This window comes from Natrix helvetica (assembly GCF_964273705.1).
Source record: "Natrix helvetica genome assembly, chromosome: 5".
In the NCBI taxonomy this organism is placed as follows: Eukaryota; Metazoa; Chordata; class Lepidosauria; order Squamata; family Natricidae; genus Natrix; species Natrix helvetica.
In genome coordinates, this window is record NC_138551.1 from 96,563,989 (window position 1) to 96,578,731 (window position 14,743).

General features: G+C 44.3%; 1 protein-coding gene across 1 annotated transcript in view; it reads left to right on the forward strand.

The window, feature by feature from the left end:
* Positions 1 to 11,080, forward strand: part of PKD2L1 (polycystin 2 like 1, transient receptor potential cation channel) — a 77,908-nt gene extending 66,828 nt beyond the window's left edge. Inside the window, exons 12-16 of the mRNA XM_081953761.1 lie at positions 1,563 to 1,684; positions 2,332 to 2,449; positions 4,130 to 4,266; positions 5,833 to 5,959; positions 8,203 to 11,080. Coding sequence (XP_081809887.1) covers positions 1,563 to 1,684; positions 2,332 to 2,449; positions 4,130 to 4,266; positions 5,833 to 5,959; positions 8,203 to 8,418 — 720 coding nt within the window. The 3' untranslated portion in view covers positions 8,419 to 11,080. The remainder of the gene's footprint in view (positions 1 to 1,562; positions 1,685 to 2,331; positions 2,450 to 4,129; positions 4,267 to 5,832; positions 5,960 to 8,202) is intronic.
* Positions 11,081 to 14,743: the final 3,663 nt, after the last annotated feature.

The window sequence follows — 14,743 nt, forward strand, 5'->3', positions numbered from 1 at the left end:
GCATGCACAGATAGTTTAAAACAGAAATGCGCACTGTGGGGATAAGACACCCTGTCTGGTGTACGTGTGAGTGAAGCAAGCACGTGCATGCAAATATTTTTTACTACCAAACCAGTAGTAATGGTGGCCGGAAACTACCCTGTTTCCAACGTGTAATAAAAGCTTCTCTGGTGTTTTGCCTGGACCCATAGTGAAAGCCAGGGACACCAGTCATTCCAATACCGAAGTGAACCACAGGCTGTCCTTAACTTACTATCACAATTGGAACTAGAATTTCTATGGCTAAGCACAGCGGCTGTTATGTGAGTTGTGCCTGATTTTGTAACCACGTTGCCATGGTTGATAAATGAATCACTGCTGTTATGTGAATCACACAGTCATTAAGCGACTCCAGCTTCCCCCACTGACTTTGCTTGTTGGAAGCCAGCTGACAAGGTCATAAATGACAATTACATCCATGGGAGGTTGCAACCATAGTAAATACACGCCAGTATCCATCCAGGCAAATTCTGAATACGTGACCATGGGGATGCTGTGATGTTATAGGTTTGATTGTAACTCACTTTTTTCAATGCCATTGTAACTTTTCTGTCAAGTTTTTAAAATTTATATACTATCTGATAACCCAGTGCTGCCCAGGTATGTATTTATCCCAATCCTGGATTAGAGGGAACCCCCTTGTGGAGTACTGTGAAGCTGTTACCATGGCAACTCCACTGTGCTGTACAATAGAAGCCATTTTAAAGCACAACAGGTTGTATCTTAACAGAACTTGAATCCTGAATCCAAAATGCACACTATCACTGTCACAGGTACTGTGACTTGATGCTATATATATAATCCTTTTCATTTCAGTGGCCCAGGTATTCTGGAGTTATGCTGGAACACACACACACGGACGGCTGGACGGACGGACACGCACGCACACACATACACACGGACACACACCGAGGGGTGTTAGGGGTGTCTTACCCCCCCCAATGTATTTGTTTCCAGAGAGTAAATCATCGGTGTACCAAGTTTGGATGAAATTGCTTGAGGCGTTCCAAAGTTATGCTGGAACATACACACACATACAGCCATTTTTAGATATATAGATAAGTATTTTGAATACCATGTATTGTCCGGGCATACCATTTAACAATAGAAAAAAAGATAACACATATAATAGTGATATAACAAAATAAGTCTAACCACATTTATTATTATTTTTACTTATTTATATTAGATGAAGAAAGAGTATTGTTATATGTATGCCAATGCCATTGTAACTTTGAATGGTTACTAAACAAAAAGTTGTAAATAAAGAATTACCTGTACTTTATACAAACAATAGTTATATAAAAGTGACCATAGTGTCAGTTTCTTTCCAATATTTGTGACTATGCCTTATCAAGTAATCTCAGAAAAAGTGTAGGGTCGAAAGGAACTTGTGAATTAAGTTCTCAGCTGGGGTGTCTGCCATTGTGCAGCCTGTCCCAGTAGTTGCTAATGTTGTGTCTTGTGATGGCCACAGTGTAAAACTATGACGATAACTTTCTTTTGCATTATTTGTGTAAAAGGGCTATAACCGGACACTGATGAAGCTGAAGCTGAAAAAAGACCGAATCTCTGATGTACAGAAAGCTTTGCAGAAAGGAACCAAAGAGCTGGAATATGAAGACTTTAAGAACAGTTTGAGAGAGTAAGCATCTTTCCAGTGAAATTCACAAATCTCCCTCATTAGACCAGTGATGGTTAACCTTTCTGTTGCCGCGTGCCAAAAGTGCAATGTGCATGTGACAGCCGCCCTGCCCCCTGCCCCTGCCCCTGCGCACACGCTCCCCCAACCCCCATGCATGCACGACCAACCCCCTCACATCCTGTTTTGGACCTAGCAGTCCTCCCTGCAGCCTCCTTGGACCAAAAATAGGCCATGGGGGAGGGGCGCGGGGGCCCCCACCCTGTTTTGTGCCTCCCAGGTTTCTCTGAAGCCTCCTGGGACCAAAAATGGGGGACAGGGGGGAGCGTACCCCCTCTGTGCTCCTCAAGTGCAGGCACATGCAACCCCCTGCGCATGCATGGCAGAGACCCAAAAATCAGCTGGCTGTCAGGAGGTGTGTGCTGCATGGTGGAGCTGAGCTGGGCGATGGCTAGGGTGCCCACAGAGAGGGCTCCACATGCCACCTGTGGCACTCATGCCATAGGTTCACCGTCATAGCATTAAACCATCATACCAGTCAAGCAGTGTGCTTCAGTATCAACCTTGCTATTTGTGCATCAAGTGTTACATTTTCAGATTTCGTGTTCACTCTTCTCACTGTTCCCCATCCTTACCCCCAATTTATTCAGGCTGGGTCATGCGGAACATGAAATCACAGCAGCCTTTGCAAAATTTGATAAAGATGGTAACCAGATCCTTGACGAGGAAGAGCAGAAGAGAATGCGGAATGATCTAGAGGAGAACAAAGTAAGGGGGAAAGGTGATCTGTGATGGAATATAATGAGGAGGTGGATCACCAGGAGGGAGGGAGGGAGAGGCAACTCGGCCCAGGTAGCATGTGTGGGAGAAAGAAGGTGAATACTTCACAAAGTATATTGTAGATTCAGATAAGTAGAGTCCTCAGTCTGGCAAGGTTTTTTTCTATAGGTATGGAACAATAAGGAACTCAGCAGGGGTGGGATTTAAATATTTTAGCAACTGGTTCTCTGCCCGTTTGCTGGGTGGGCGTGGCCTACTTGGCCTTCTGCACTACGGTGGGGGTGCGTTTTCATCCTCCCCAAGCTCTGGAGGCTTTTTTTGAGCCTCCGGGAGGGCAAGAATGGCCTCCCCTGCGCTCCGGAAGCCAGAAACGGGCTTGTTTCCGGACCTCCGAGAGAGGCATTTTTTTTACCTTCCCAGAGCCTCCGCGCAGGTCCTGCATTTACCTAGCATCCAAAATGGACCACATGGAGACTCCTAGGAGGGGCAGGGTGGAGTGGGCGGGGCCAGCCAGTCCTTGCAACTACCAATTCAGTGAACCAGGTGTAAAACTAGCATCTGGTTCACCTGAACTGATCTGAACCGGCTGAATCCCACCCCTGGAACTCAGATTGGAAGAACCCCTCATGACATTCTTAGCTTTGAGCCTGACATCTGGTTTGTACACACTGTTTAAACTTTCATATATTGATATTCTATGGTCTGAAATAAGAAATACTTTACGGGTAGGACTCATGCCATATAGTGATTTCTCTATCTTGGGTTCTTCGCTTTTAGTAAGAAAAGGGAGAAAGCTGAGTGTAATTCATTTTTAAGTTAATTAATACTTTGCTGAAGCAATATGCAAACCAATATTCAATTATTCTTCACCTTTATTATACTTTTCTCCCTGACAACAAAAGTAGAAATAAGAGAAACTGCATATATTAGTATTACATGCAAAAATGCATTTTACTGGGGAGTTTTTGATGCTCATATTAGGAATAATATGTGTTGTTGTTAGTTGCAAAGTCGTGTCCTACCTATCATGGACAACGTTCCTCCAGGCCTTCCTGTCCTCTACCATCCTCTGGAATCCATTTAAGCTCACGTTGTCTGCTTCAGTGACTGCATCCAGCCACCTCATTCTCTGTCATCCCCTTCTTCTCTTGTCCTGAATCTTTCCCAGCATTAGGCTCTTCTCCAGTGACTCCTTTCTTCTCATTAGGTGGCCAAAATATTTGCGTTTCATCTTCAGGATCTGCCCTTCTAAAGAGCAGTCAGGGTTGCTCTTCTCTAGGACTGACTGCTTTGAACGCCTTGCAGTCCAAGGGACTCGCAGGAGTCTTCTCCAGCATAATATGTATAATATGCATATTCTGATCAATGTGGATGAAAATGCAGATGAACCTGTGACAACTATGGACAGTTCTACCTATGGACAATAAATAAGTTATGGGATCGGGATCAGTTATTGAAAAGAGCCCACTAAAGATAGGAGTTTCAGGATCAAGTAGTAGAAGATTGCTATGGCATACATTTGTTAGCTGTACAGAGAGTTAAATTGACCCTCGTAGGTCAGTAATAAATCCAGTAGAAGAAAACACACAAATCCACGCCTGTAAGATTTTAAATTATTACAGTGAAATCTCATTATGATTAAATAACTGATTAAATTTTGTTCCTCAGGTTGCTCTGAATGAAGAAATAGAAAATTTGGGGAAATCCTTCAGGGACAACACTTTAGACAATACTCTTGGTTTTGCAGAGGCAAAGAATAATCAAGCGAACAAAACCAGCCGAATTTCTGAGGAAGAATTCCAAATGTGTGTAGTATTTCATTTGATTTTACCAATAACCAAATGCATATCAAAATATACAGGTAAAATTCACGGGCACTAAAGGGAAAGAAAATGTTAACATTTACTAAATGAACATACACAAATGGCAGCACACAAAGACCAACAAACCTGCTAATGTTGATTCATAAATATGAAACCTGTTTCAATCATTGGTAGAGCACAGTAAAGCAAAGTGGTAGGTTTCCAGCTGTTGTTTATGAAGTGTTAGGCATGGGATGATGAATACCAAAAATGTGTACCAATTTTTCAAACCTTCAGTGTTCTACGCCTCCCAACCTATTACCTACAACAGGCAATGAATTATAAGTAGCAATAACACTTAGACTTAACATATTTTTTGGAGTATAACACACATTCCCCCCCCTCCCCTAAAAAAGGCTGAAAATATGGGTGTGTCCTATATTCCAAATGTAGCCCTGCTCACCCGCCTTCAGCCTCCGCGCATCCTCTCCCTGGCTGCAGAGATTGCCATAGACAACGGCTTGCGTTTTTGGGCTCCGCACCTCGCGTTTTCAGCCTCCAAATGTTCCATTTGAGACCCATTCAAGGCTGCTGGAATCGCCAGAGCACATCACTGCCAGTCGCCGCCTCTTCACATTGCGTTTTTGGGCGGCAATTGGAGCGTATGGAGGCTGAAAATGCAAGGTGTGGAGCCCAAAATGGCAGCCCGAAACAGCTGCTGCCTTCTTTTATCTCTTCCATGCTTTGCCTGCTTTACTAATTGCAGCTCCCTATGATGATCAGTTGTGCCTTAAAAGCTGCTTTTCAGCCCCAACAAGACGCATGCAAGCAATGCATACGTGCTCGCTCACAAGCAGCAAACTAATCTGCTGAAGCTGTGCTGAAGGACACTAGCCAGATGAATACCTGGTAGACAGATTCCCCCCCCCCCCTATTTTCTTCCCTAAAAACTAAGGTGCATCTTATACTCCGGAGCTTCCTATACACCAAAAAAATACTATATATATATATTGCTTTATAGCGCTCTAAGCAGTTTTACAGAGTTAGCCTGTTTGCCCCCAACAATCTGGGCCCTCATTTTACCTACCTCGGAAGGATGGAAGGCTGAGTCAGCCTTGAGCCTGGTGGGATTTGAACTGCCAAATTGCAGGCAGTCAGCAGAAGTAGCCTGCAGTCCTGCACTCTAACCACTGTGCCACCTCGGCTCTTCAATTTGGAAGTTGGGGGTTTACAGTACTGTCTTCTCTTTTATTCTCCCTGGTCTTTGTCCAGGAAACTGCTAATTTCAGGATCTTCTATGCCTTTGTTGCTTTGTATGAAATGGAGCTTCTTCTCTTTTTTTGTTTAAAATTATAAACCACTTCCGTTAATTCTTGCTGAAATTATATTCCTGCTCTCAGGAACACTTGTGACCAGGAGATGGACGAACATCAAATAGATGTCGTGCATGCATCAGAACTGGATAAAACTTGCAGGGAATGGCCTTGATTGTTGCTATGTTCTATCCTAGATACTATTTTAAAAGTAGGTTTTCGAAGCCTCCCTCATTCCCTCTCTCCCTTTCAACAGACTCCTGCGGCGAGTGCTAAAGTTGGAGAATTCTGTTGGTGGCATCATATCCAAGACCGAAGCCTTGGTAATTAAATTTGAAGACCTTGAAAGGAGCAAAATAAAGAAAAAAGACTCGGTACCTGAGGTATGTCAGCAGACGATCAGGGATGGCTTGGAGATGGTCTATATAAGCCGGAGTGTCCAACCTTGGCAACATTTAAGACTCATGGACTTCAACTCCCAGAATTTCCCAGCCAATATGGGGAATTCCTCAGCCAATTCTGGAAGTCCAAAAGTGTTCAAGTTGCCAAGGTTGGACAGCCCTGGCCTCAGGGGAGGGCTGCTACGGGTTCGCCCGGGTTTGGAAGAACCTGTAGCTAACGTTATGGCCGGTTTGGAGAACCTCCAAATCTCACCCCTGGCTGGCCACTCCCACACCACCCCTCCCACCCTTCCCCTCACAGGAGTCTCCACATGGCCCATTTTGGATGCAGGGTAAGTGCAGGGCCCACGCAGAGGCTCAGGGAGGGGAGAAAACAGGTCTCCCGGAAGTTCTGGAAGGCCGGAAACAGGGTTGTTTCCTGCCTCCAGAGCCCGGGGAAGAGGCTTGAGAAAACCTCCAGAACCTGGGGAAGGTGAAAACGGCTATGGTGCAGGAGGCCGACTAAGCTGCGCCCACTATGGCCACGCCCACCCAGCAACTGGGCAGAAAAACTGTTGCTGAAATTTTTGAAGCTCACCCCTGGCTGGCCTATAGCATGATAGAGTTATTTCCTTGCCACTAATTTAGGGAAATGTTTCTTAACCGGGGCCACTTCAAGATGTGTGGATTTCTGCTCCCAAAATTCCCCATGTTGACTAGAGAATTTGAGGAGTTGGTCTATATAACTTAAAGTGGCCAAGGTTGAGAAATACTGTTTATTACAGCACCTTTTAGCATCAGGCAGGCCCTTATGGAGGCAACATAAAACTGACTCCCATTACTATTAAATCAGCACTTTGGTTGGATGATTTTAGAAATGCTCTAAATATGACATTTATACTTAGAAAAAACAAGTGACATGAAATGAAATCTGAAAGAAGTTCATAAGGATAAAATATTGTTGCATATAATTATGCTTTAAAAAAAAGTTCAAGAACTCAAACCAAGAAAAACAACAATCATATTCATGAATTCATTTTTGACAACCGGATATATTTCATCTCACATCTACAATTCCCAGACCAATAAACGAATCTGTACGGTATCAAAAATTATTTAGCACCTGTTTGTTGGCACTCAGTTTATTTATGCCTGTGATGGCAAACCTATGGCATGCGTGCCATAGGTGGCATGCACTGCCCTCTGTGTGGGCACGCAAGCCATCACCTCAGTTCAGCTCCACCACGCATGCGCGCACACCTCACGCCAGCCAACTGGTCATCAGGTCTCTGTTGCGTATGCACAGGGAATGTGGTGGTGGTGGTGTGCGTGCACATGTAGGTGGGTGGGGCTTGTTCAGGGGATGCATGCACATGTGCTGTGCCCATGTGTGGGGGCAGAGCACATACGGGGGCACACGTGCATGCGGGGGAGGGTGTATATGGGGGCCGCACACGCATTGTATTTTGGGGGTTTGGACACGTACCCTTTGGGCACTTAGTCCGGGAAAAAGTGAGCCATCACTGATCTATGCCATTTACTTTCCGCCTGAAACTCAAGACACTACACTCAATATACCTCAAACGCTAAGAGAGCAATGCAAATAGCTGATTGCCACCCTAGATAAAGGGAAATTCCTTGCTTTTGGAAGAATGGCTTAGGCCAGCGATGGCTAACCTTTTTCCCATTGCATGCCAAAAGCAGGATGAGCGCAGAGGAGTCGTGCACGTCGTGCCTACAACCATAATGCTATGTGCGTGACCCCCGCCTTCCCCCCCCCACTTTTGGCTTGCAATGGACCCGTTTTTCGCCCTCCCCAGGCTCCAGAGGCTTTCTAGGAGTCTGGGGAGGGTGAAAACAGCCTCCCCTGACCCCCCTCCGGAGGCTTCCCTGAAGGCTCCAGTGGGCAAAACGTGGCTCTACAGGCAAATTGGAAGTCACCCTGAGGCCTCCGGAGCGTGAAAAATGGCCCAACATACAAACTGGAAGTCAGTTCCCAAACTTCTGGTTTGCGCTTTGGGTTGTTTTTCGCCCTCCGAGGGCTTCAGGCAAGCCTCCAGAGGGTGAAAAACGGCCAAAAAAGAAGGCCGAAGTCAGCATGCGCACGCTGGAGCTGACAGGGCAACCCTTCGTGTGCCCTAACAAATGGCTCCACGTGCCACCTGTGCCACGCGTGCCATAGGTCGCCATTACGGGCTTAGGCTTTCCTTCACATCACAGTGTCTTTTTCCTCTCCTTGCTTGCAGGGAGACCAGCTGATTCAAGAAAATCTGGCTCTACAGACTGCTGAACGTGCTGTTGCAGAAGAGAGTGGATTGGAAGCGGCCCATGTGCAGGAGAATTATATCAGTGTGAACTCTCTGAATAGGAGTCAGGGGGTCTACCCCCTTCTGTCCAGATTAGACCTATTAAACTCTCAAACTCCCAAGACCACCCAATTCAAATCTAACAGGAACTTCTAGCTTATTGCTGAATACATGCAGCATTCATTACTCTTGCTTTTTCACTATATTTAGACTAGTATAGCATTTAATTATGTTTTCATCCTGCCTCTAGGAATATCTTTGCCCCTTTCTTTACTAAAAGGAGCTTTTGGGGTAGGGAGCTCATTCATTTCAGAACTGAGTGGGCAAGCAGTTCTTTTAACCCAGAGGTGTCAAACCCGCGGCCCACAGTCCAGATGTGGTTTAGCAAAGGTGGGAAAAGTCCCAATAGTTCACATGACACTGCCGTGATGACGAGAGTTTGATGCCCCTGTTTTAACCTTTCTAAACACTACTAGTCTTATTGTTGGGTGATGGATGCAGAAGGGACAAAGAATGAAGGCCTTGGCAGATTAATCTACAGTATTTTTCCATATAGGACCAAATGAAATTAAAAAGGAAACATTTCCTGGGTTTTAAAATATTCAATGAATTCAATTGGTTTTAAATCACCAACTGGACCCAAATTTTGCATTAGGTTTTAAAAGTTTCACGGCAATCCCTGTGTTTGGCATTGTCAGAATTTGCAGAAGGAATTTTTCTGCACAGGTTTCACTTCTTGTAGGAAAACCAAGTCCATACTAGAAATTGTAATTAGCTGGTATATTATTGTTATACCAATAGTGCTAGGATTCAAATATGTGTGACAGTTCTAAAACCTGGCTAAAGATCTGCATGATGATTAGCATATTTAAATGGACAGTGGCTAAGTGGCTAAGACACTGAGCTTGTCGATCAGAAAGGTCAGCAGTTCGGCGGTTCGAATCCCTAGCACTGCGTAATGGAGTGAGCTACCATTACTTGTCCCAGCTTCTGCCAACCTAGCAGTTCGAAAGCACGTAAAAATGCAAGTAGAAATATAGGGACCACCTTTGGTGGGAAGGTAACAGTGTTCCCTGTGCCTTCGGCATTTAGTCATGCTGGCCACATGACCATGGAGACGTCTTCAGACAGCGCTGGCTTTTCAGCTTTGAAACAGAGATGAGCTCCGCCACCTAGAGTCGGGAACGACTAGCACATATGTGCGAGGGGAACCTTTACCTTTACCTATGTATCATAGGCACTAACAATAAAATAAAAATCAGTTAGTAGGTAAGGATAATATGCACAACCATTAACAAAACTGAGGCTGAAGTTTCCTGCCAGATATTCAGATGACGAAGTACATGCAGCTATTATTTTCCCATGTGTACATAGGATTGCAATCCACTGCCTAATTGCATTCTTGACTATTAAATGCCTTGTCCTTGACTAGTTATCTTATAAATGTCCTGAATTGAAGTGTAAGTATTTTTAATGTCCAGGCAATACATCAATCCATTATATGCTAAGCATCATTAATCTTTCCTCTGATGTCTTTGGCAGATTTCAGAAGCAAAGTAAGGCTAGCCCAGGGGTGTCAAACTGAAGGCCTGCAGGCTGGATCTCAAAATCATGTTCTTTAAGTGGAACTCTTCTGCACAAAAGTGCTAATTTTGGAAATCATTGGAAGGATGAAGTCTCAGAGGTCTATTTAAGGCTAAGCTGAGAACAAGCTAATGAATACATTTTGGGGTTAACGGATATAAAGACTGCAATTCACTTCCTGAAGTGTTCTAGAATTCCTAGCAGAGGGCTGCAGGAGGCTGTCGCAGCTGAAAACAGAGCCTCGGTGAGTGATGTCAAGCTCCCACACACACACACACACACACCGAGGTCAAACACAACTGTGATGCGGTCCTCAATGGAATTGAGTTTGACACCCCTGGGCTAGACTAAGTTAGTACTTGGTTAACCTGGAATTCGTGTGTGGCCTAGACCAGGCAGTGGAAAAAGCACCCAAGAAAAAGCACTTTCATGCCTTGTATAGATTTGCTATTTGTCCTGACCCAGTGAAGCTCCACTTAGTCCTGCTTGGATAGATCCTTTTGTCATTTATGTAAACTGATATGACAAAGCCAATGGCATTTAGTAAAGAAACTAGATCCAATAATGCCACATTATTCCATCTCCGCTACACTGTAGTTGTTCTTGTGCGATGCATCAAGACAATCTCCTCAAGCCAGTGAAGCAGTAATTCTGAAGAACCTTTTCCTGTGTGACTATTGTTGGCTGGTACAATCGTCTGTGTTTCCATTGTGACTCCTTGCACTAGTGCAGCAATATTGTGCTTCTACTGATAATGTATCATGCAACTTGAAAAAATTGAAACATTTTTCAGGGAAGAACATTGTTTTGTATTTTTTCTCCTCACACAAAGAAAGAAAACTCAAAAGATTAGGGAGCCTACGGGTGTTAATAAAGGTCATTATCTTGGCGGGAGGATGAATGCACTTCGGTTTTGCAGACAAACACTCGTCCACCACTTCCATCTTCTTGTGCGAACCTTTCTTGTTCATAGACAGTGAGAGTGTACTTTCTGCTTTATTAAATAAATGAGGTAACAATGATGCCAACCTAACAAATGTCAGTCATCTTTCAGTATTATAGAAGTGTTAGCAAGCCACATGATCTGAATTAACAATTAGCAATGTGGTATTCTTGTGAAGTATGAATGAATTCTTGATTCTTTGACAAATTGGAAATACAGTACTTACTATTAGAACAAGGTACAACTGATATATACGTAACGGGAGTTGTACAGTCGTGTTGACAATTTTATATATTTTGGCCAAAACACGGCCATAGTAAAAGGCCAGACTATGTAAATTAATGTTTTAATTCCTGAATTGAATAATCGGCAGCAAAAGGGGAAAAAAGCAAGTACTGTTCAGTTTTTATCAACGTTCTGAGGTATCCACAACCTCATGAAACATTTTATTATGAGTTTTGGATGGCAGTTTCTAGAAACAAATTATATTTTCAAAGATGTGCGAAATAGTGTTGATAATGATCTTTAATTACTCTGCCATCCTCTGGGAGGCAGAATCTGGGAAGCATCATCTTACCAGAAAAATCTGGTAAGTTATCTTCCTACATAACAATTCTCTCCTTCAGATGCAAGAAGTCAAGTAATCAATTATTGTGGACTCCATGCTAATTATTACAAAAAAAGGCAGCTCATAAAAGAAAATATAGTATGGAGGAATCATTGATCTTAAGGCAGTGTTGCTGAACCTTTTCAGCACCGAGTGCTGAAATGGGGGCGCGTACATGCACGCATGCATGCTGGGAACCAGAAGAACAGCCACCTGGTGCACATGCGCGTACCAGGAATATGATCTTCCGGTTTCTGGCATCTGCATGTGTACCAGCCACCTGGTCTTCCAGTTTCTTGTGTGCATGCATGCATGAAGACCAGCTGGCCAGTGCACAGGTGGTATGCGGAGGCATATCTGGGGGCACATAAGGCGTTGCCCTATGTCAGCTCCAGCACGCAAGCACGCTGGCCAGCTGATTTCCAGGAAAAGCTCTGCAGCCTGGGGAGGGGGAAAAACGGACCTACTGGGGCCCACTGGAAGCCAGGAAATGGGCTGTTTCTGGCCTCCGGAGGGCCTCTGGGCAGGCGGGGGAGGTTGTTTTTGCCCTCCCCAGGCTCCAAGAAAGCCTCTAGAGCCTGGGGAGGGCAAAAAACAGGCCCACCGGAAGTCAGGAAACATGCTGTTTCTTGCTTCCGGAGGGCCTGGGGGCAGGGGAGGCTGTTTTCGCCCTCCCCAGGTTCCAAGAAAGCCAAGTTCGCATGCGCAGGGGGCAGCGCAGGGGTGGGCACAATGCGGAGGGGTGGACATAATGCGGGGCGGAATTAAATAATTACGGGTGTGGGTTTAATTACAGGTGTGGACATGCACGCTTTTGGCAGCCGAGGGAAAAAAGGTTCGCCATCACTGTTCTGTTCTATGCTTTACTTTCTGCTTTGCCTGCACAAGCCTGTAGAATAATGCTGGTGCCCAGGGTTACAGCAAAGGAGGGAGTGGCAGTCAATAGGCTGGAGTCTTGGTGACCTGGAAGGGCTGGAACCGAGGTCTCTTTGGTGTAAAAACCAGGGCTGAAATCCATCAGGTTCTGACAGGTTCTGGAGAACCGGTAGCGGAAATTTTGAGTAGTTTGGAGAACTGGCAAATATCACCTCTGGCTGGTCCAGAGTGGGGTGGGAATGGAGATTTTGCAGTATCCTTCCCCTGCCACACCCACCAAGCCACGCACATCAAGCTACACCACACCCACCAAGACACGCCCACAGAATTGGTAGTAAAAAAATTTGGATTTCACCACTGGTAGAAACCCAGGATCGGGCCTAAAGAAGAGTTTTCGAGTCTGGAAGTTTGCAAGAGAAATCTTATAAACACTGGATTTCTGAAAGACAAGAAAAACGGAACTATCATTAAAAATAGCTTTCTAGGTTGCCAGAGACTTCTATCGCAAATTGTAAGGACACCAAAATTATAACCCTCATGCAATGATGCCATTGTATCCATCTTACTTTTATGGAGCGGTATGGTACATTAGCACAACATTAGCACGGTAATGCTGTTATATTTGTTTCATCATCTCCCTCTTGCCTTCAATTGCAATTAATAGGTAATCCTTAGAGAAATTGCTCAGCCACTTCCTGAAAGCCAACAGGAAGTAAAAGTTAGAACATTGAGCTAAAAACAAGGAGACCTGAGTTCCAGGCCACTTCAGCCACAGAAGCTCCTTGGAGGATTTTGGGTCATCCCTTCCTTCTTAATCCAATCTATTTCATGTGTGTGTGTGTGTGTGTGTGTGTGTGTGTGTGTGTGTGTGTGTGTGTGTGTGTGTAGGACAAAAAGGATGTGTCAGAATGTTCAGCAGTATAAATAAAACAAGTCATTTTTTAAAAAAGGAAGTTGTGTTGCCTACACTCATATATTCAATTGTCGTGATGCCAAAACACATGTTGGAAGAAATATTCATCTGGTTCAGTTCAAGCTGGGAGAAAGACACTGGAAACATGGAGACTGATTGGAAAGATGGTTTAATGATGAACAGAACCACCTGTGTTTATGGTTCTGGTGCAGCTGACAAAAATGGAGTTAAGAGAGTGGGGGTTTTATACCTTTTTTAGGCTTTGTATTTGAGCGTCCTGTTCCTGTGCAAGAACATGTCCTTTAATATCCTGTTGACTGTTGTCAGATTCCTATGGGGTCATGTAGGGGTCATAGCTGGCTCTATAAGCAAAAGAAGAAATACAAATCCTAGGTGATTGTCTGAGCTAATTTTGTCATCCTTTTGTTTGTTGCTTATCTGAGTTTCTGTCTTGACCCAGTCTTTCTGAATTCCCAAAACTGCTTTTCTAAAAGCTGGCCTCCTCAGTTTCTGCTTGGGACAGGGAAACTGGGACAGGATTCTGCCTCCCTCAAGACCTTTTTATTTCTCCTTTAGGAGAAATATTTTATCCTGCCTTTTTTTTAATATTTCCCAAAATATTTCATTCTTTTAGGAGGGAGGGCTCCCTACACACGCATGGCTGGGTATGCCAGGGTTAGCTTTGGTTTCTGCCACTCCAGAATATATTACCTAACTGCTTTCTTTTACATTTCTTATCTAAAGTTCTAAAAACCATACAAGCATATGCAGGTCCATTCTTGTCAGGTTTATATGCCATTTCGTATAATAAACGTGACACTACCCCATGTACGATTTAATCCAGTAACACCTAGAACAGTGTTTCTCAACACCCAGAATTCTCCAGGCACCGTGTTGGCTCAGGAATTCTGGGAGTTGGAGAACACATCTTAAAAGTGGCTAAAACTATGAAAAACACAGAATTAAAATACGCCCCAAATGTACTCCCCAAAAAGCAAGACGTGATAGATATAGCAATACTGTATAGTTCTGGACAATTATGGCCAAATCTCCAATTAACTGCAACTGGGACTGGGACTTTTCTCCTTAGGTTAGATCAAGGGTCACCCACCTGCAGCTCTGGAGCTGCATGTGGCTCTTTCATTCCTCTGCTGCAGCTCCCTGTCGCTGGTCGGCTCCACAATTAATAGGGCTTTTGGTTAGAACAGGTAGAGGAAAAAGGACGCTGGGAGGAGACTCTATGGTGGGGGAACCTGACATCTGGTCAGCTCCAAAATTGAACAGGGGAGGGGAGGCTTCCGGTTAGGACCTTTGTGGCTCTTTGACTGTTTAAGGTTGCTGACCCCTGGGATGAATGGATGGATGGATAGATATAATTCTTTATTGGCCAAGTGTGATTGGACACTCAAGGAATTTGTCTTTGGTGCATATGTTCTCAGTGTACATAAAAAGACAAGATACACTCGTCAAGAATCATAAGGTACAACGCTTAATGATAGTCACAGGGTGCAAATAAGCAAACAGGAAACAATCAATATCAGTATAAATCATAAGGATA